The 23,640-nt window shown below is 41.2% G+C and overlaps 1 protein-coding gene across 3 annotated transcripts in view; it reads right to left on the bottom strand.

The window, feature by feature from the left end:
• Positions 1–11,545, bottom strand: part of LOC146489752 (contactin-associated protein-like 2) — a 229,053-nt gene extending 217,508 nt beyond the window's left edge. Inside the window, exons 1-2 of one of the 3 annotated variants that reach the window (XM_085093344.1) lie at positions 11,426–11,545; positions 7,691–7,750 (exon numbers count right to left, since the gene is read on the bottom strand). In XM_085093344.1, the coding sequence (XP_084949470.1) occupies positions 7,691–7,727 (37 nt within the window). In that variant the 5' untranslated portion in view covers positions 7,728–7,750; positions 11,426–11,545. Of the gene's footprint in view, positions 1–7,690; positions 7,751–10,590; positions 10,781–11,425 lie in introns of those variants that run through there. The other 2 variants (XM_085093415.1, XM_085093480.1) reach the window with 2 other exon arrangements.
• Between the last annotated feature and the right edge of the window lie 12,095 nt (positions 11,546–23,640).

Raw genomic sequence — 23,640 nt, 5'->3', positions numbered from 1 at the left:
CATTTGAAAGTTATTAACATCGTCGTAGTTTTCTCAGCAACTCCAAAGCTTCTGTCAAGCTTTATGTTTTGGCAGAATGGATTTTTATTTTGAGATTCAACTAAACGTATGAAAAAAAAAAAAATGACCCATTTTCTTCTCCCTGGGGTACTGGTCCTGCTTGTGTTATTGGGCTGCTGTGACCCACAAACAACAAATTTTAACTGAATTTATTTGAAACTTTTTCGGGAAATTTAGCCGGTGAGTTTAACGAATTACGTCAGCTTCTGATTTTTAAATTCTAATCATGTTACCCAAAAGTTATAGTTACTATAAAGATCTGAAGAAGAACCTGTCATTTCAAAATCGTCATTTCCCCCTAAATTAGTCTTACACGATGTGTTATATCTTCACGCATCATTCTAAATAGCCAACTAAATTCGGGAGCATAGTAAACCACAACTTGCTGCAACATGCTTTAAAATGCAAATGAAAATCCTTGGTAACTTGTCACGTAAATTTGTAAAAGTTAAAATTGGATTTATCTCAGAAACAGAGAATAATATCAGAGATAATTTGAAAGTTATCTTATTTTAATTTTTGGTCTATAGATTTTGCCGTCTTCTTCTTTTGACATATCTTCTTCTTAAAAATCACAACTCTCCAGCCGGACATTTTAGAAAATCCTCGTCCGGGGCTATATCCGCATTCAAGATAGCGACTGAGAACGAGGATAATTCAATAAAAATCTTACTGTGTCATTAGAAAAGGTGATGTTCGGGCCAGTATCTCATTATTCTTGTTGACCGATGGGCTATTGAGTGGAAACTTATTACACGGTCAATGTGAATGAAAGTTTTTTGAACCAGAAAGGAAATGTATCGGCAAAGATCAAAGAAGTTACGAGTTTCGTGTCACAAGTTGAACTTCAATTGTTCTTTTTTTCTTCTTCTTCTTCACATGTATGGCCATGATAAAAACGAAAACGTCAGACGTTTAATTTGGAGAATGACGACTGCATACTGATTCTTGTGATCAAGGAGGACAAAGTGATCATAATTCAATATATTGAAATTCCGTTTTATTAGCCCGCATTGCGATAGAAAACTTTAGTGAACAGAAAAAATTCTTTCTTCTTGCTATACGCTAATTAAGAGTGGCGGTCAGAAAATATCAAGCATTTGGTGGCAGAACTCGTGGAATCAATTTCGCTCATTTTCTGGCTACAAAAAGCCCTTAAGTAGAAAACAAATTTGACGCCTTTAGTTTTCTCTAGGAGCGCTTAACGTTCGAGAAAACTGAGATAAACAAACTTGACCCGCGAGGATCCCGAAAGTACCCGCACGGCAGTGTGAAATTAATATTCTGAACTGACTCTTCCGTCGGCAAGGAAAGAGGATCCATGGTATTTTTATACTCGGTATTGACAGAGGAAGCACCGCACGTTTATAGCAGAGTTTGAACTAGACTTAACCATTATTAACAAAAGCAAACAGAGCTTAGGAAAATGTCCCTTTTCTAAACAGGAAAAATCCCGCAAAAACGGATAAATTTTAAAGATGGTTTTCGCTATGTGGTATAAGACCGATTTTTCTTAAACTTTGCCTTTTAAGTAATGTAACGTTGTTCTTGATAATGTATTAAAATCAGCCTGGGTTTTGATTTAAGCACTTCACACGACCGCTTCGAAGTCACCATAATTTGTTTAAAATTCCGACAACGGCTAAATAAACAACCGTTGTTGCGTTACCGTGACAATAAACAGACTAATTTTACATATACCAAATAAGCGTAATGAAAACGAATTTCTTTTAATCTTTACATCCTTTTTAATTACAATAAGGAAAAGTCCGGTCTTGGAACTGATTTTTCTCGTTTGCGCTGTGAGGTTTTTGCTTATAAAACCATATCGATCTAGTACGGACCAGTAAGCGTCTCGATGTCCATTTCTTGAGTTCGCTCAGGTGTCAGATTGCCAATGAAACCGCATCAAAACGAGATCTGTGGGGTTGAAGCTCTCCCCTATGGCTATGGTAAAATGCTCGCCGAAATAAAAATTGGATACCGGTCAAACTTTCCTATTCTGTTTTTAATTCGCTAAATAGCTGGGGTTGTGTTTCACAAATTCCGAAATCACCAATTATCAGTGAATATTAATAATATCACGCATTGGTGTTTACTAAAGTAAATTGAATTAGTAAAGTAAAAGTAAGATAAATTCAATTACGGAAACTGGAAAATTTGTCACTTTAAATTTGGTTTGATATTCTTGTGCTGTCATGGAAGCATGGAGGTGTTCTTTTAGCTCCTTGGTCGGAGGTCCTTGCTCTTACGACCCCAGAGACAGGAGCAGATCAACTGAAGTAAACTAGTGCAAAAGGAACATCGCCAGTCACAAGTCTTCCTTGTCAATAGCCGATGTAGAAACCGAAATTGAACTTATTCTGACAAGAATGTTTATCTCCTTCACCACGAATGTTTATCTCCTTCACTTTTTGAAATTGACGATTTGTCTTCGACACCGTTCGTCTCTGGGCATTGGCTGGCGCCGAGGTCAGTTCAAATAGGTGTCAAATTTCTCCTCCGGTATCGAGCCATGACAGCCAGGCGCAAAAAGTCGCAAAACTAGAACGAGGACTTCGAAAAAATTCGTGTCATTTGCTATGGAAGAAACTAGGACTATTTATTCCAGCTGGTTCAGGTATGCGTTTAGATAATTTCCATTACCTTTTATGTATAATAAACTGTAAAAACGTCTGATGTAACACTTTACTTTTTTGCACATTCGGTCTTTTCCAGCCCAAAATATTAGTATTCATATGTATTTTCAATTCATCAGATGCGGAGAAAGCCGTTAATTAGATTACACGTGAAGTTTTCAGTGTTATTTATTTATTTATTATTTTTATTTTTCTAAGCTTGGAACCCTAGTTCTAGTGATATTGACTGTGGTAGACAACTTTTTGTTCACTACCTCGTAAAAAGGTTCTTCTCTTGAGGAAAGTAAGACATCATAGTTAAAGCTTTTCAGGCTTGTGTAACGTCCATGCTAAAGAATTATTATCCCTATTAAAGGAAAGTATTGAAAACTCTTCAATTGAATGAAAAGAAGCCTGATCCCAGCTCTTGAAAGTGTGAAGTTTGTGCCTTTGCCACGCCCTAAAGAGGCCTAATGCTAGGATTTTTAGGTCTGCATGCACCGTCCTTTAATCTTTAGAACAAGGGAAGCAGGTTATGATGGTCTAAGTGAAATGAAGAGGCTGAAATTAAAAAGAAATAAGGTTATGTATCTAATTAAGCCACCCCCACCCCCCTTCCCCCTCTATCTTAGGAAGAAGTAAATTTTCGCTATACACTTCAATCAGCGAGTGTAGGTTTTTAAGTCTGTTCCTCCGGTGTATCTTTCGCATTGACGGTTTTTTTTGCTGGTCGCTACGAAAAAGAAAATTCAATAAAAAACTACGGGTATTAGTCATTTGCGCAAAAGTTGTCACAAAGAGTTCGTTATTCTAGATAAGCAGCTGGTATATAAAGCCATACTGTTAAACGCATCCGTAACAAGGGGAGGGGCAGGGGGGGGGGGCTCGAGCCGCGCCCCCCCCCTCCAGAATTTTAAGAAGTGAAAAAAAAAAACAATGTGTCAAAAAATAAATAATTAAAAAACAGTAATAATGTACAACAATCAATCTTTAATTCTGACGCTGCGAGTGCCTTTTCACAACCTTTAATAAATTGTTTATTACCTGACAGTTTCCTCCGCTAACATTTGGCTAACATTTATACAACAGCAGCAAAGGCATTCCTTCCTTGTGAATCGGAAATAAGAACCAAGGGAGTTAAAGATAAGACGACGGTGATGGTAGCGAATTCGAAAACATCATAAAGAAAATTCGCGTTCTTTTAAACTTCATCGCGATAATTCCAGCTCCCACCTTTTTTTTTTTTTTTTTTTAATTTTAGGCGAATCTTCTTGCGGACGGATTCTTACTGCCTGATTATTACCAGACAGTTTCCTTCGCTAACATTTGGCTAACATTTATACAACAGCAGCAAAGGCAGTCCTTCATTGTGAATCGGAAATAAGAACCAAAATCCTCATGACCGATTTGTGTTTGTTAGTAGGGAGTTAAAGATAAGACGACGGTGGTGGTAGCGAATTCGAAAACATCGTAAAGAGAATTCGCGTTCTTTTAAACTTCATCGCGATAATTCCAGCTCCCACCTTTTTTTTTTTTTTTTTTTTAATTTTAGGCCAATCTTCTTGCGGACGGATTCTTACTGTCTGATTCCAAGTTCACTGGAAAAAGAGAAAGGGAAATTTGTCGTCGTCTTTTTACGTCCTCCTTCAAACGTGAACAAGTTAGGTAATTTCACGTGGTAGTCCATACAATGACAGCAAAGGGTCGAAAAGAAATGTACCAAAAGTGTGATGCAAGTGCAAAGTTATTGTTTTGCTTACTATACCTGCTCCTCTTTTAATGTTCCCAATTTGCTTCCCCCACCCCAGTTTTTTAGCCTGACAACGGGCCTGTTAATGCAATTCTTCCCGTCCCCCACCCCTTCCCTACTGCCTACTGACATATCTCAGTGACGATCCAACTAATTTGCATATTTGCTGTCACGCAACATTGTTAGACATGTCTGAATCTTTTCGATTTCTTCTCTTCCCGTCGATAATGGATAAAAGGAAGCGAGGGGAAAACAGAAATCTTTCTGATAAAGCAAGATAGGAGCATTATTGAAGGCCTTGAAGCTGTAATTGGCAGTTTGCCCGTCGCATCGGTTTGTTTGCACGGGCAGTTATTTGATTCCGCCAAACGATGTCGTGGTCGAAATGAGCCAACTTTAACGACCTTTTGTGAAAATCTCAATGGAAAACCCAGCCTGATATTAAGGTATGAAGTACATCAAGGCAATTGTTACTGAAAGCCAACGTGTGAGAATATTTCGAGTTATACCACATACTGAAATGTGTGCTTGACCTTTGGCACTACATTGCAGAGTTCGCCAGCTGTAAAAATATGCCGCTGGTTTTAAATTGTTTAAATTTGCCAGATATCATTACAAACACAAATTCATCGGTTATCATATCAGAAAGAGATTGTCTTTCGATATATGGAATCCCGATTTTCGTACGCTTCTTCTAAAACAAACGCGGAGACAATTAAAAGTGGCGATATTCCTTTTTTAAATTCAATCATTTTTCAGTTCACAAGGCTTCGATCGATTTTCCTGATTTTCTCAAAACGCAAATGTTTCTGGCCAATTTAGGCCACACCATGATTCTTACTTTAGTAAAACCTTATTATGGACAAAAGATGAAAGAAATCGACTCTGCTAAGTTTCGCCAGAAAATTCAGATTTTGCTCGATTTTTCCTGACCGCCACTCTTAGGGCCTCTTCATATGATCCCGGTTACCGGGATGGCTCGGTAAGCGGGATGAATTTTGCAGTCCGTTCATATGGGAAATTTCATCCCGGTTACCGAGATGAAAAGTGGTGACGCGGGCAATCGAGCGTGACATTTACCGAACAAGCCCGGCAAGAATTTTTCATTTTTATCGGTTCTACAAACCTCAAAAGTATTATATCTTTATTTCTACTACGAGAAGGAATTATTTTGAACTAGAACATCTCAGAAATGAGCCGTAATAATGAAATATATCCGTTCTAAGACGCGAATGTTTGGTTATAGACTTCATCCCAGTAACCGGGATACCGTGTTCATATAAGAAAATTTTCGTCCCGGACTCCCGAGATCTCGGTCGCTGAAACCGAGATCTCGGCAACCGGGCTGGCCCGCTTTCTCATATGAACACATCGAATTTTTTACAAAAGAAATAGGAATGAGGCGAGATCTCGGTAAGCGGGCTAGCCCGGTCAATCGGGATCATATGAAGAGGCCCTTAAAGAGCAGTATCGGGGTTTTATGAAACAATTCCAAACTAAAAGGTACGTAAGGGCAACTATATGATTTGGCAGCCAACAGTAAATAGCCGTGAGTGTGGCATTATTGATAATTCACAGTTTATTCATGCTTTAGCGTGCGTATGTCGAGTTTTGATGCACGCGGGAAGTTTGGAGAGCACGAAAGAAGTGTAAGAGTTACTCGAGGCCTCTCTCCTCCGCAGAGGTTCGACGGGGTGTTATGCGTATCCGCTGAACGAAGTGAGTGCAGGCGCAAAAGCTGCGAGGGTTGACTTGGCGGCGAACCTCTGCCAGAAGCATGTCGTTTTCTTGTACATCGATAGATTTCTCGGTCATCTCTAAATTTGACAGTTTCATTCTTGGCGGAAGTCAGCATTTACTTTGTCTCTACAGTTTGCGGTCGTTAATTTTAAGGTGAGATTTCACAATTTCTAGAAAAAAGCAAAATCGTTTGTATTCGAAGCCCCCCTTGAAACCCGTGGAGAGTGGACTTAGTACATTTCGCTTCGTGAAAGTCAACAATAGTCACGAACAAATAATTGCTTTTTCTGGGCTTGAAAGGCCTTTTAGTATTTTATAACCTTATTTTAAAAGACAGTTGTTTCATCACAGTAAATAACAAGCTTCCCGTGAGAACTAAATGCTAATTGAATCACCGAAAGATCATTAAAACTTCTTCTGATTAAACTTGTTTGCAAGATAAAAATATCAAGTTTGGTCGTTTCGGAGTATAGAAAAAAATACGCTTTGATTAAAACATTAAGCTTACTTGGTCTAGTGTCTTTTAAGACTGAATGGACAGTTTTTGTTTGGTCTCAGCTGGCAGACGTTTCCTCAATAAATCATTTCTTTGTAATTGTATGCACTCTTTTATCTCCACACGATCGCCGCTCGTGTAAATTGAATTTCATTCTTGTAGTGATGGTTCAATGTATCACAGCAAAATAAAAGCATTTTCTAAACAGTCATCATGAGAGGAACAAACTTTCCACGATTTCTAAGCATGTAGGTAAGGTTTCATGAGTAAATCTCCCACATCGCGCAACATGACAATTTCACAAACACCCGCCATTTTCATGACATAAGTTCGCACACCACCGCTAGTTACAAAATGACTCCCCCGGATCGATCGCAGCCATATTGGGCGTGGTTTCTGGCAGAGGCTCCCGCCGTCACCTTCCACGGAATTTAACGCCTGCACTCACTTTTATCAGCGGAGCCTCTGCGGAGGAGAGAGACTCGAGGCACCGTCAACATCAACTCTAGGTTCTTCAGCGGTACTCTTTAAACTTCCCAAGTACATTATTGCGTCGACGAAGGGGACGCTTCCTAATCGGGTCGTTGTGCATGTTCCTAAGCGCGAGAAATCGAGAAACGAGGTTTTATGTCGGTTCCATCTTGAAACGTCATAAGTGACGTCCCAATACTGTCCATCATGCCCAGCGTGCGCGTTCCTTAGCGTGAGAAATCGAGAAAATAGGTTGTATGTCGGTTCCATCTTGCATCGTCACAATAGCATCTTGACGTTCAGATACGGTAATCTTAACATGATTTATGCAACCCAGCTAAGTGCCTAAAGGCCTAAGGCGACGCACTGTAATCTTTGATTACTACTTGTAACTAGATATACACACACCTTAATGCTACACCCGCAATTATTTAATAACATTGATAGTGGAAATGTAGCAAATGTACGACGAACAACTTGACAAAATCAGCGGGAAAAAGTTTGAAGAATTTCTTCCGCAAGAAGAAATCTATAAAATAACTAAAAAGGTCTTACCTTCTTTGAAAGATAGTTTTTTTGTTCCTATCAGCATTTAATTCTTTGTTCAAAGCTGTTCTGCAAAGCAAGAAACAGGTCAAATTTGCTTACGCCATCAAGGTGCTCAACAAGATTATGCGGTACGCCTACGTGTATTAAATCTGATTGCGTGGATTCACTAGCTATTTTATTAAATCTTTATGGTCTAAATTTCGGTAAATAACAAGTTTACAGATAGATTTTAAATATACCAGAACTTGCCTGGTATTCTTGGCAGACTCAAAAGTTAACAAAATTTTTAAAACGGGGTTTAATTAAGTTGAACTTCCTCACATTCACCTTGTTTGTCCAGCAAGGCAACCTCCCCTTCGTACATTAATGATAATTCCCGTCATATCAAACCTTCCTTGTTAAGGGAAAGAAAAAAATCCAAATTGGGTGACCCCTACAAGCATCGATTTCCACCACGCCGTATTCTCTGTCAAAAAGTTACATTGCGTTACCACGCGTGGACCGTGACTCAGTAAAACAATGGAATATTAATTTTAATGTCACGTAATTTACATATTCGATTTATCGTGACAGAGTCACAACAGAGGATTTACGCGCCATACAACGAACAATTGCTCAATTAGTCAACTGTTTGACCTCGCTGTTTCTGACGAAACGGAACATTATAGCTGGATATCATTAAGTTATCAAACAACCATGAAGAAGGCAGAGCTCTGTTTTTCAGCTAGCCAAATTTGTCAACCTTTGAATATGTTTCACAGAGTCTGTTAGGATAGTCTTGGAGAAATTGCGCTCGTGATTTGGCATAATACAGATAATAGACCACCTCGCAAATGTGAACGCCATTTTGACGGGCATGCAAAAATTTCTGGCGCTGAACGCCACGCCAAGTGTTTACAAAGATTTGTACGAGGGCTTGGCAGCCGCGCAGAAATTCCTGCATACCCGTCAAAATGGCATCCAAAACTGAGGTCTATCCTTGTTTACGGGATTGCTCGTAAAAATGGCGAATAACAAGTGTGTCCGAAATTCCGCCTGCGCAGCAAAAATTATACATTCGGATTCCGCTCCGTTTTCTGAGTTTTTTTGTGATACCGCTGGCGTAGATGGCCTTTGTGACCTTCCGAATTCGAGATTACATATATTTATTTGTTTGCTTTCTCTAACAAAAGAGCTTGGGGCGGAAACAAACTACATCAGGGTTTTATTCTTACAAATGGCTTTTCATTTGGGAAGAAACTGAAGGAAATCGAATTTCCAACTTATGCCACTGGATACTATACAAACAAGATGCCTATACTGGCATTTACGCGTGATGCTGTGGCGGACTCATTTATTCCAACTGTATGCTTCGCAGATTTATAAAACTATCCTTGCGAATGGAATAGTTTGAGTCACGACGATCGCGTTACGTTGATTCCCTTGTGTTACGCGGCTTAGGGTTTTACCGGAGGTTTCTGAAATTCCATTACGATAACGTAAGCCTCTCAATGACCTCTTTTCAGTCTCCCATCGTGGTCTAAGACTGTCAAACAAAGCACGATTCCTTCTCCATGAACTCTCCAATTTCCACCGTTCTAAATGTCGAGTGCTTCTTAGAGGTTATTCTTTCGATTTACCGTTTCAAAATGGTGAAATTTCCGATTGAAAACGGCACACTTGAGCGCACAACATGTTAACATATGGCGACACAAATTTAATCCGGTTTTAATGAACAAATCAAATAATGCTTTGACGTCACACAGGTTTGGGATGAGTGGGTCCCCTCCCTCGCGATATAAGCGACAACAATGGATTTTGATTGATCTGCTTTTGTTAAAGACAATCAGAACAATACATCCCGACTAGGAGAGGGGTGAGTTTAATGAATAAACAAGATGCCTGCTATACTGGCATTACGCGTGATGCTGTGGCTGATTCATTTATTCCAACTGTATGTTTCGCAGATTTATAAAACAATCCTTGCTAATGGAATAGTTTGAGTCACGAAGATCGCGTCACGTTGTTTCGCTTGTGTTACGCTACTCAGGGTTTCAAGGGAAATTGCGGGAATTCCATTGCGATAACATAAGCTTCTCAATGACCTCTTTTCTGTCTGCAATCGTGGTCTAAGACTGTCAAAGAAAGCACGATTCCTTCGCCAGGAACTCTCCAATTTCCACCGTTTTAGATGTCGAGTGCTTCTTAGAAGTTATTCTTTCGATTTACCGCTTCAAAATGGTGACATTTCCGTTTGAAAATTACGGCACACTTGAGTCCAGAACATGTTAACAATATGGCGATACAAGTTTAATCCAGTGTTAATTAAATGATGCTTTGACTTCACACAGGTAGGGGTGAGTGGGTCCCCTCCCTCGCAATATAAGCGACAACAATGGATTTTGATTGGCCTGCTTTTGTTGAAGACAATCAGGACAATACATCCCGAGTAGGAGAGGGGAGAGTTTAATGAATAAATTAATGTACAGATTGGTGGATACGACGAACAAGAAAAAAAAAAGAAATCGACCCGTTTTTAGACACGGTATACCCCTTCAGGGCATCCCGCGTAATTAATATGCACATTTGTGGCTCAACGAAGAAAAAAAAAAGATACCCGACCCAAACCTAGACACGGCCTGCCCTGCAGGGAATTCCGTGTAATGAAAGCTTCCTCAATCGTCGCTTTGAAGATAAATTACAAACCATCAAATCAGAAGTATGTATAAAAAAATCGACGCTTTTTCAATTAATGCCAGTTGAGATATATTCAAACCACAACCTTGCCGTGAAACACACGAGTAAACGTAAACTCTGAATATGTAAACCAAGATCTGCAGCACACTTTTCGTCTATTTGTCATTTCGTACAGAATACCGCTATTACAAGCTACATCAACCAAACAGAGTCTAGGTAAAAGCAGTTACCTCAAGCAGTGATTGATGTCCTCCTCAAAAAAGACCTCTAAATACGACTAATAAAAACGTTTCGAACTCAACGCCAATCGCTAACTGCAATTGTTACCATCTAACTAAACGCTTAACTTGCTATTCGCCGTCTTTATCAACGCAGATTGCACCATTTCAACGTAACCTTGTACCCAGATTGATTGCACCATTTCAGCGTATTGAACCTTGTACCCAGATTGATTGCACCATTTCAGCGTATTGAACCTTGTACCCAGATTGATTGCACCATTTCAGCGTATTGAACCTTGTACCCAGATTGTTTGCACCATCACAACGTAACCTTACACCGTGATTATTTTCATAGTAGGCAATAACATAATTGATTTTTCGCTCCAAACACGGTATATCATCCCTCCAGAGTGCACATAAACTTGCAAAGATTAGATAGCATTTCATATTGACTAAGCTTGTTAAGAGATCGTTTATTGAGTGAAATTATGACTTTTCAAAGCTTAATTTTCAATCAATTTCAAAAGTTGCTAATGATATCGTAATTGTAAGATCACAGCAATTTCAGAGATACCGGAAATTCTCGTGAAGCAATCTGAGCTGAAAGAAAAAAGCATGGCACTCAGGCTAAAAATAACGGATATCATCCAACTTCATAAAATCCTATTAGCGTTTTCCATGTGTGCATGCAATAGTATGAGTCACAAAGATAGCGTTATGTTGTTTCACCCACCGACGTTTTCGTCAGATACCCCTCCTACCGGTCTGTTTGACGAAATTTTCATCTTTTGTTATTGTATGAAATCACAGCTAACGAAACTAGAGGCGAACGTCATATACTTACTGTTGGTAGCTTTCTTGAGGAACAAATGACCGCAGAAAACAAAGGAATTAGTTAGTCTGAAGTATCTGTTTGTGAGACGTCAGGCGACAATCGAAAATGAAAGTAATTTATTAATTGTTCCTCTGAGGATGTTTATTCTCTGACGTATGCGTCTATTTTCACAAAAATAATCATAAGGTCAAAAATGCGCAATGACCCGCACATTTTTCCTACCGCTATTTGTTGTGAAAATGTTACTCAAGCCTCAAGGCTGTTTAAATCAGATGTTTGAAGAAGAGAACTTAATATAGTCGGTACACGAGCAATATTTTATGCGTTTATGGATAAACTGACAAGGCCCATCGTATTAAAGCTTGAATAACGCGTTGCGTGACGACCCGGGGAGTGATGACGTTAGCCTGGTTTACTTCTCAGTTTTTAGAAAATGGAAATGTTGATACTGTTCACGCGAGCGACGATGAGTGACATGACAGATCATTGACTTGTAAAACAATATTTGTAATACCTCAGGAAACATTCCAAGACACCGTAGTATTGCAAAAATGGCCATTCCGCTGCTGTAGCGTCCCATTTTTGTTGTACATAGACGTATTCAATAAGAAACTTACTGTATTTGCCAATGAATAGGTCATTAAAGGGGAGTAAAAGTGCTGTAAGGTGAAAAACAAAGAGATGATCAAATGCCCCGGTGAACAGGGTCCTAAGTCGGGTATAGCGCGAAAAGAAAAATGATGAACGTTGTTGAAGCTTCCTTTCATCCGAAAGAACAATTGAGTCTTTGGTATGCTACTAAATGCAGTCTTAACACAAAAGTATAAGAATAACAGCTTCCTTAATGGTCGCCTTTTAAGATAAATTACAAACCACAACCTCAGTTGTTGCGAATTACAGACGTAAACGTCAGTGACCCTAAATTAACCTATAGGAATATCATTTTTCGCCTATTTGTGATTTCGTAGAAAACATCGTTATTAATTTATTACAAGCTAGCATTCATCCACAAGCTTGTAATTATTTAATACATCAACGAAACCGGCAGAGTCAACGCAAAAGCAGTTACCTCAAGCCGCAGCAAGTGACGTTCTTCTTGAAAATATTTTTTCTCAATACGACTACTGAATACTTTTCGAACCCAACGTCACTCACAAATTGATTATACGAAGAGTTTAAATAATGGAAATTGCTTCACTTGAAAATTTAAACCGCAGAGAATAAAATGGTACAGTGGAACCTCGATTTAACGAACCTTTATTTAACGAAGTCCTCGATATAACAAACGATATTCTATGTCCCGGCCAAAGTTACAGTAAAATGTAGGGAATAGATCCTCGATATAACGAATTCTTTGATATAACGAACATAATCCGGAAGCCCAAATGTAGAATCTACCTCGATATAACGAATTACAATGTCAACACGTGACAGAAGTTAAACGCTGAACAGATCAACAGTCAGCAAATCCTTTTTAAATCCTTATGGTAACAAGATGCCCCCTAATGGCATTTACACGAAATGCTTAATGTAGCCCCATTTATTCCCCATTGTATGCTTCGCACATTTTTAAAAACTATCCTCCCTTCGCAATTGAAATAATTGAATCATTATGGCCTTATTCAGAGACTGCGTGATATTTTATCGTTGTGTTACTGGGAATCATACCGGAAATAACTCTGGGATAACGTCATGACCCCCGCTTGAACTGGTCTGGTTCCTATTATTTAATCTGTTTGTGAAAGCGTAGTTTCTTCGCTGTGAACTCTCCCAATTTCCACCGTTTAAACTGTCGAGTACTACTTAGAAGTTATTATTTCGATTTACCGCTTGAAAAAGGTTTGTTTTCTTTCTCAAAACGGCAGATCAGAGTCTTAAATTCATACATGTGGCCGCCATTGAACAAAAACAACCTTCTAAATGATGATTTGCTTTGACGTCACACAGGTAGAGATGAGTAGGTCCCCTCCATCGTAATATACGCGCCGATAATGGATTTTGATTGGGCCGTTTTTGTTGAAAACAATCAGAACAATATAGATCCCTTCTGGGAGAGGGCAGAATTTAATGTAGGTTTAATGAATAAATCAACTGGTGATTTGACGTCACACAGGAAGGGATGAGTGGGTCTCCTCTCTCGTGATCATTGCCTAAATAATAGATTTTGATTGGGCCGCTTCTGTTAAAGACAATCGGAACAATACATCCCTACAAAACTGAATGCAAGCCTGCACTACGGCAAAGGGCAGATTTATTAGTGGCCAATATTTCGACTAATAGAATTAGTCTTCCTCATGGCCAGAGCTATACTGAAGGAAAATATAGTAACGGCTCCTTAAATTAAAGTTTGAAAAATACATGGAAAAAATGATTGGCTAATACATGATATGAAGTCAGCGTACTTGTAAATATGAGCTAACAAAAATATAGTAAAGGCTCCTAAAATTAAAGTTTGAAAAAATACATGGAAAAAAATGATTGGCTAATACATGTCAAGAAGACAGCGTACTTGTAAATATGAGATAACAAAAACATAGAAGTGTATAATCAAGGTTCAGCGTTCGTTTTTCCTGTTACTGCCTTCTGGAGATAACGTTTTCCCTCTATAAATTAGAAAAGCCTCGCGTGCCTTACGGCGGGAGGCATTGATGGTGGGTTGTAGTTCGAGAGGGATGAGTCGCATGTCCGCAGAAGAGTGACCTGGTAAGTTGAAGTGTGTAGGGACGGCTGCTGTAGAGTTGGCGTGATGTGGGTTTTTTGTCGCTTGTCTGTGTTCTGTGAACCTTTCACGGATCGTGCGTTTGGTTTCCCCTATAAACTGTTCTTTTTTTTTACATTTTTTACATTCAATCGTATAGGTAAGGTTAGTAGAATTACAGGTTATATGTTACTTTATTTGTCTTGTTTCGCCGGTGTTGCTAAAGTGTACGAAGTTCTTGCATTGTCAATGTAAGGGCAGGTGAGACATCCATGAGTGGAGTTGCAGCGGAAAGTGCCAGAGGTGAGCTTTGGTGTCGTGTTAGTGTTCTTTAGTTTTTCTCGAACCAAAAGGTCGCGAAGGCTTGGTGAACGACGGTAAGCGATGAATGGTTTATCTTTTAATATTTTTTGAAGGCGATCTGTGGAGTTGAGAATAGGTTGTTTCCTGTGAAGTATTTCTTGAATATTAGGTTATAAGTGATCGTGAAGGGGACTGGGGTGTTGAATTTATCTTTATCATGATTATGTTCCTGTAATGTCTCACTTCTGGGTATCTGTTTGGCTCTTCTTTCACAAAACGTTCTTTATAGCCTCCTACACACGGAGAAGAAAAGCTAGACAACTTCATCACATACCTCAACAACATCCACCCTACTATTAAGTTTACAAGTCAACGATCTACAACTTCTATTCCTTTCCTGGACGTTAATATTCAACTCGAAAATGGAAAAATCTAAACCGATCTCTATTGCAAGCCTACAGACAAACACCAGTATTTACTCCACTCCTCAAGTCATCCTTATCATACAAAAAAATCCATCCCTTAAAGCCTAGCTCTCCGTTTACGCCGGATTTGCTCCAAAGACGAATTCTTCGAGTATCGATCAGCAGAATTGCTCTCATATCTCACTAATCTCCTACCTGTGTAACGTCAAAGCATCATTTGATTTACTGATTGGAAACAGGATTAAATTGTGGCGCCATATTGTTAACATGTTGTGGAATCAAGTGTGTTGTTTTCAAACGAAAATATCACCATTTTGAAATGGTAAATCGAAAGAATAACTTCTAAGAAGCACTCGACATTTAAAACGGTGGAAATTGGAGAGTTCCTGGCGAAAGAATCGTGCTTTGTTTGACAGTCTTACACCACGATGGGAGAATGAAAAGAGGTCATTGAGAAGCTTACGTTATCGTAATGGAATTTCCAAGATTTCCGGTGAAACGCTAAGTAATGTAACACAAGGAAAACAGCGTAACGCGATCTTCGTGACTCAAACTTTTCCATTAGCGAGGATAGTTCTATAAATCTGCGAAGCGTACAGTTGGAATAAATGAAGCAGCTACAGCATCACGTGTAAATGCCAGTATAGGCATCTTGTTAGACATGGTATGCCCCTCAGGGCATCCCGCGTAAAAAGAAATCGAACCGTTTTTAGACACGGTATGACCCTAAGGGCATCCCGCGTAAAAAGATGCCTATACTGGCATTTACGCGAGATGCTGTGGCTGATTCATTTATTCCAACTGTATGCTTCGCCGATTGATAAAATTATCCTTCCTAATGGAATAGTTTGAGTCACGAAGATCACGTTATGTTGTTTGCCTTGTGTTACGCTACTCAGGGTCTCACCGGAATTTTTGGAAATTCCATTACGACAACGTAAGCTTCTCAATGACCTCTTTTAAGTCTCCCATCGTGGCTCGGGACAGTCAAACAAAGCACGATTCCTTACCCAGGAATTATCCAATTTCCACCGTTTTAAGGTTACTCTATATGTTACACACTCCACAAGCTTAAACTGTAAACGACGTTTTATTACAAGTACAAACTGCGTACCGATTACATCAGCCATGAGCACATGGTTCGTCCTCGCTCTTCCCGGCATTCTTCACGGTATAGACAATCTCGCGTCACGCACCACTCACACGCGTGTCACACGCTCTACACACTCCCCCTCCAAAACAAATGGACGAACGAAACGCTAGAAAAAAAAAATGACAAACTAAACTGAGAGTTAAGGTCAATGTTACATAGTCCTCTCATGCGAAGAAATCATACAAAATCTCTTATCCATAATCCTCAACCTTGGGTCCTGGATGACGCAACTGGTTTTCCCGGAATAGTCAGCAATGGGAAAGTGGTAAATAAGGCACCTGTGGCCAGGTCCAATAGTAGAAAGGTCCATGATAGGGAGCAGGTAAAGCTGGTGGCGATGTCCACGGCATCTGAACGTAGTTAACTAATGGATTGACACGCTGGTACTCCGGGTTTCCTAGGGAGTTGTACGTGAAGATCTGTGGTGGCCTACACTGACGTTGTGGTCGGGTTGACACGCTCTCCTCGGTGCTGACATCAAGATCCGAAAATTCCTCGTCAACTGACCTATTCTCACTCCCGATGATGAGGTCCACATCTGTAGTGGGAACAATTTCGGCCTGGTCTAGGGGCTCATTTGGCTCCGAGCATGATGAATTTGATGATCCGGTTTCTTGTGAATATCCCACTAATCTGGTTTCTGTTAGGTCATCACTCTCGTCCTCTGAGGACAGCCCATCACTTATCTTTGGTGGCAATGCGGAGCTCGTGATGGTTCTCCTGGCCTGATGAACAGGTTCAACTAGTGAGCTTCCAAGTTCCAGCGCATCACAAGGCAAAAGTAAGTTCCTGTGGAGCACCCTTGCGCGACCACGCCCATTCTCTGGCTTGAGTCTGTAAACCGGACTATCCCCTCCCAATCTTTCAGCAACGACGTGGATGGTCTCTTCCCAGTGTGATCTCAATTTTCCAGGGCCGCCCCGTTCGGCTAAATTTCTAACCAGCACTCGGTCCCCGGGTTGAAGCACTCCGCCTGACACTCTCCTGTCATAGTAAGCTTTGCTACGTCTAGCAGCCTTCTTTGCAGTCTTCTGAGCAATCTGATATGCTTCGTCCATGTCTTCCCGCCACTTGCGCACATAGGAATTATAATCAACTCGACCATTATTGTCCTGATTGAAGTTAAATATAAGATCGATGGGTAGTCTTGGATTACGACCAAACAGAAGATAATATGGCGCGAATCCAGTAGCCTCATGTTTGGTACAGTTATATGCATGAATCATCTTGTTAAGTGATTCGTCCCATTTGCGCTTCTTCAATTCGGGAAGGGTCCTGAGCATTGACAACAACGTGCGATTCATCCTTTCCACTTGTCCATTCCCTTGGGGGTGGTACGGCGTTGTGCGAGACTTGGAGACATCAGTTAACTTGTTTAATTGACGCAGGAGCTGATTTTCAAATTCTCCACCCTGGTCGCTATGGAGGCGAGCTGGAAACCCAAACCTCGGAATGTAGTCATTGAAAAGTTTTTCGGCTACAGTACGTGCTGTCTTGTTTCGAGTAGGGTAAGCCTGAGCATACCTTGTGAAGTGATCAACTACGAGTAAAATATACTCAAATCCTCTTTGGCTCTTTTCCAGGTGAAGAAAATCGATCGAGACCATTTCAAAGGGTGCTGTAGTGGTGATACTTTCCATAGGCGCCCTAACTGATGTACTTGGTTTCTTGTGCCGAATGCAGCTGCACTTGTTTGTAATGAAATAAGTGATGTCCTGTTGCATGCGGGGCCAGTAAAACCTGGACCTAGCTAAATCCAACACTCGGTCAACACCCAGGTGACCCATCTCAGTGTGTGGCTCCCGGTAAACGAGTTGTCTGAACTTTAGGGGAAGAACTAACTGTTGTCGATTCTTGGTTTTGCGCCACAGAGTTCCATCTGCTGAAATGTGAAGATTATTCCATTCTCTTATATAACAAAACATCTCATTGTCCCTGGTCCTGCCGCCTGTCAACTTAGGGGGATATCCTTGTTGTTTAAATTGCATGATTTGTGAAATGACTGAGTCTTCCCGCTGAGCTCGCTGAATTTCTCCCGGTACCAATTGTGTAAGAGTTAAGTCGCTGACAATGGGTTCTTGGTCTGCAATACTAATATTCGCAGAGACTGCAGTTAACCACGGAATCTCTTCCGCTCTCTGGTGTGTTAGTCCCTGGATCGTTGCATCAATGGCTTCCTTGTCCATTCCAGCAGTACAGCTATCCATGTACTCTCGGGGGTCTATCGGTAGGCGAGATAGTATATCTGCATCAATGTTAGTTTTCCCAGGTCTATATCGCAGGCAAAAATTGAAGTCAGCTAGCTCTGCCACCCATCGATGTCCAACAGCAGACAGTTTCGCGGAAGTTAATATGTACGTTAAAGGGTTATTATCTGTATAGACGTCAAATGATGGAGCATAATATAAATAATCCCGAAATTTTTCAGTCACAGCCCATTTAAGAGCCAGAAACTCAAGTTTTCCCGCATGCAAGTGATAGTTTTTCTCTGCTGGGGTTAGGGTCCTTGATGCGTAACCGATAACTTTCAACTTCCTGTCCTGCTCCTGGTATAACACGGCGCCCAGGCCTTCATGAGAGGCATCCGTATGCAGTACAAATGGTTTGGAAAAATCGGGAAAAGCCATCACTGGTGGTCTTGTTACACAGTCAACTAGCAAGTTTAATCTCTCCTGGTGATCGTCTGACCAGTTGATCCTGTGGTTATTTGGTAGCTGTTGTTTTCCCCCGACTGTAGCATTAGATTTACCACCTTGATTAGCACTCTGCGATACGGCCATAAGGTCATAGAGGGGTTTGGCGATGCGTGAGAAATCTGGAATGTACTGTCTGTAGTACCCCAGGAATCCGAGTAACTTGCAGATGTCCCCCACAGTGTTTGGTTTCTCACTTTTCAACTTCTGAACTGCATTTGTATCCTCCGGGTCCAAAGAGTAACCATCAGCTGACACGATCCTACCTAAATATCAGACCCTTTGCTGGAAGAAATTGCACTTGGATGGTTTTAATTTAATCCCATGTTCCTGAAGTCTGCGCAGTACTCGCTGAACATCTCTGACATGATCTTCAAATGTTCGGCTATAAACTAGAATATCATCGAGGTATGGAATACAGATATCGTCACGTAATCCGCGCAAGCATTCCTCCATGCATCGCTGAAAGGCTGCGGGGGCATTCATTAAACCAAATGGGATCCTGTTCCATTGATATAGCCCCCAAGGGGTGACGAATGCGGTAAGGGGTCGGCTCTTGTCCGCAACAAAGCCCTGGTGATATGCCTTCCCTTGGTCGAGAACAGTAAACCACTTATTACCCCCCAGCCCATTCAGAATATCCTGTATCCGTGGGATTGGCTGGCGCTCAGGGTAAGTTTTCCTGTTAAGTTCTCGATAGTCAATACATAATCGTAAACTACCATCCTTCTTCCGAACACAAACCATGGGGTAAGAATATGCCGAGTGGGACTTGCTGATCCAGTTGCGATTGATCAAGTCTTCTATATACTCCTTCACTTCTCCGTAAAGAGGTTTTGGAATGGACACATAGTTCTTTCGCACAGGCTGGTCATCACTTAGATTGATTTCCAATTCCAAATTATCAATGCACCCAACTTCATTCTCGTCTCTGGCAAATGCATCAGCCTCTTCCTGTAACATTTGGCGAACAATGGATTGCTGTTCTTCTTCCAAATGGCTAAGGCCAACAGGCGGGTCCCACAATTCCTGTGCTTGTTCCTCTGATGGGGAAACATCAACTGAATCTCCTTCCTGGACGTGCTCCTGGTCTGGCGGCTTCGGAATAGGTAACACTGACTTAACCATTTGAATCTGACCTAGTTCGGTTCTTCGTTTCAGCAGGATGTCCTTATCGATGTTGTTATGTACTAAGATTGTAACCTGGCTGGATGTGCCTGGGGCTATCTTACTCAGTTCCTCAGATAATTGAAGTCCCTCCGGGAGATCGCCTTCTTCCTTTGGCTCAAATATTATCGGCAATTCTGCAACAGGCCCGAGGTGGACACGACACTTAACTCTAACTGACTGTCCCTTTGGAACCACAACATCTTTCTTGCCAACCCTGACTACAGACGTGCCAGCATCTTGAGTCCTTATGCGAACAATATTGACAAATGTCCCCAATTTGGAATAGTGAACTGAGGAGAAAGATTGTCGAATTATCTTTTCAGAAACACCTACGGGGTCTCCATTGTGTTTCTTCAAAATCTCCTCTATCACATTGAATCCAATAATGGGTAACTCCTGTTCCTGTTGTCCCACTAGCACTGGTACGGTCAGCTCATCGGAGTCCCCAGATAGTCTAAATGTCACTTCGATCCAGCAATCGAAGGGAATGTCAGTCCCATTCATAGCCTCCAAACTCAATCCCTGCCCATCTTCTAACAATTCACCAACACTTTTTAATTTTTCCAGGGGAAGGTAAGCCTCCTTCCATGCCCGCGATACCACACAAACTTGGGACCCGGTGTCCCATAATGCCTCCACCTCTATTCCTTGCATACTACATTTCACTATGCACCTCTGTCCTACCAGTTTGGTTAGTCCCGCTTGCTGTTTTGGAGTTAGATGGCAAGCGAATGTCGTGTTCAAAGGTACATTTTTAGCTTCATCTTCCTGTCGCCTTTCCAGTTCTTGTATGGCCTTACAAATAACTTTGTGGCCAATGTTCTTCTTGGCACCCCTTGGAACAATATCTGCTGGTCTTACAAGTTGCACAACGATCGAATAATGCATGGGCACCACCCACTCTACCACAATAAGCACACTGGGACTGGTTGTTCTGTAAGATCACACCCTGTCCCCCGGGCGTGACCTCTGTCCATTTCCCTGTAACCCTGTACCCCATTGACGAGATCGCGCCCGACATTCACGTGCATAATGGCCACTCATTCCACACTTAAAACAATGATCGCAAAACCCTTCAACCCCATTTTGTTGACAAATTCTGCACTGTGGGGGTGACCTCATAGGTTGCTGTGCAAAAGGCTGTCTAGATACTCGTGGTGGGGAGGCAACCCTTTCCTTGACAGCAGCAATTTCTGCTTTCAGCTCTCTGACCTCCTTGAGTAGTGCCTGATCCAAACTGGTCACTTTCCCCCCCTCTTTGACTCGATCAGCAGCAGCCTCAGACTCTTGCACTGGATTCACCTTGGGAGTCAGTCGCGAGCCAAGTTTTTGTAATCTTTCCGTCTCGTTCCTGACACAGACATTCAGTGCTTCAAATAGCTCTTCATCACTGATGGTGTCCTTTTGTAAATGGGGCTTCATATCTGACTTTATGTTTTCACTCAAGAGGCCAACGGAAAAACTATGTAAAAACATTCCATGCACTAAAGCTGGGTCATACTTTAACCCTGACTCGGATTCTTGTGATGCAAACAAAACCTTCTGTTTCAAATCCAGTAGGCGGATAAGAAACTCTTGAGGCTTTTCTGTAGCTTTTTGAACGGTTGAACTAAGCTGGTGATATAGTTCTGTTGCTGTTCTCTCTTGATAGTGAGAACGCAAGATTCGCCTCATTTTTGCAAGTGTCAAATCCGACTTTCCCTCTAAATAGCTCCTCAGACTTAAAGCAGGGTTTATGGCTTTTATCACGGCTTCTTTGATTTCATCCTCTTTGTAATCATTTCTTAACCCGTGTTCAATCTGATGTGCCAGCGATGAGAAACTTAGGCGATCTTTCTGCGACATGTCGCCAATTTGGCCTGAAATTTTAAAGTCTCTCTTTATCTTAGAAATCGATAGGACTGGTTGTTGTTCCGTTTTTGAACCGCTTGCTTCGGAATTCTCGACTGATTCTGTTTTCACCTTGGATTCTGTCGTCTTCTCCTTCATGCCTACATACAACGCCAATTCCTTGAGTTTTGTTTCGTTCAGTTCTTCGGTCTCGAGATACTTATTTAGTGCTTGAATAAACACCAGTCTTCCTTTACTTCCCGGCGCCAAAGTGATGTACTTTACTACAAACATCTTTCAATTTTTCTTCGCTCAAGCCACAAAACGCCACTTGCAAATTGATTTGAAGAGCCTCAAGAGTCTCCATAGTCTATCAAATCAAAACTTCTTACTCACCAACCACTGACACACAGTCAAAATTTCTCTCCGGTAAATAGAGCACCGCTTCGTGTTTTGCACAACTTCCCAGGTCAGAGGTGAAACACGGTCCAGTTATCGCCGGTTACGCCGCAAAATTAACGACGCTCGACGGTTCAACGTAGACAAAGCTCCCAATAGTCCTGGCAGGGTCGCCAATGTTACACACTCCACAAGCTTAAACTGTAAACGACGTTTTATTACAAGTACAAACTGCGTACTGTCCGATTACATCAGCCATGAGCACATGGTTCGTCCTCGCTCTTCCCCCGGCATTCTTTACGGTATAGACAATCTCGCGTCACGCACCACTCACACGCGTGTCACACGCTCTACATATACATATATCTGAGCTGATTTTCAAAAAGGTGGCTACAGAAATTGAGCACATTTTGAGACTTCCTAAGCTGAAGGAATATGCTAGTCATTAACAATACTCCAGTTACGGTTCATCACAAGAAAGTAAGGTCAGGAAATACTATGAAAGAGAAAAGAGGGGCTTTTCTTTGGAATTAGGCGTGACATTGACACCCGAGTGAAATGAGACATGACCTGTGATCCGACTAAACAAGTGTGACACTTGGTAATTATTAACGGCGCCAACGCATCTTAAATCTCAACCAAAACCCGGTCGTTAAGCGCTCAAGACTAGCCTTCCACAAAAGAATCGGCTTAATCGGGGCAAGACAGCGTTTTAAATTGATTTTCCGTGTTAATTATAAGTTCAAGACGTAATGAGAATCACGCCGAACGAACATCTGGAAATTATTTATGACATTGAGTCCGGAAATCCGACCAAAATCGCACTTCTCGACTAATCGATGACTAGCCTAACAACGCTACAGTTATAACGGCGAAAAATAATAGAATAGCTTTTCAAACTCACGCTTCTTGAAGAGAAAATCCTTTCCCATTCTTGCTAGTGTTTTCCATATCAGCTTATATCCCGGATGTTGAAATCAACATTTGAAAAGGGAAGGGTTAGCGCCCTTTTCCACCACAAAAATATACTAAGTCTTTGGCTGGGTGAAAAATTCGCCAAAAATTTCACGTTGCCCGAAAAGAACTCATCCCTAAGACCTACTTTTTAAAGCCAAAGACTGTCACCTCCTCAAGCAAAGCCCACAATATACAAGCCTTTAATAGTCCAAGCCCGAGTAACTGAAAATTACTCGTTTAGCTTAAAGAGGACTACTGGTAGCAAGCATATTAGACGAGGCAGGAACTGCGCTCGTAAGACTTCTTCCCTCAATAGACTTAATGATGTCCTCAGGAAAACTTTGCTTCAGGAAGCCAAACGAAACGCTAGGTCTAATGACTTAGTTCTGATCTCAGAGCGCGCGCCGAATTCAAAGCCAAATCGTTGCGCGGTTAAAAGACGTTTGAGAGAGAGTGGGGCTAGGTTAGCAAATCAGGGAGGGAGGGGGGGGGGGTAGGAGAAAAATATTTTGGTTTTATAAATATTTGCTAATGACCATTGTAATCTATTAAGTTACCGATGTGAAATTCAATAAGAAACGCTAAAATAAATAAAT

This window comes from Pavona decussata, unplaced genomic scaffold (genome assembly GCF_977016875.1).
Source record: "Pavona decussata unplaced genomic scaffold, jaPavDecu1.1 SCAFFOLD_3, whole genome shotgun sequence".
NCBI classification, from domain to species: Eukaryota; Metazoa; Cnidaria; class Anthozoa; order Scleractinia; family Agariciidae; genus Pavona; species Pavona decussata.
The sequence above is the reverse complement of the archived record's forward strand: the minus strand, read 5'-3'. Positions and strand labels throughout refer to the sequence as shown.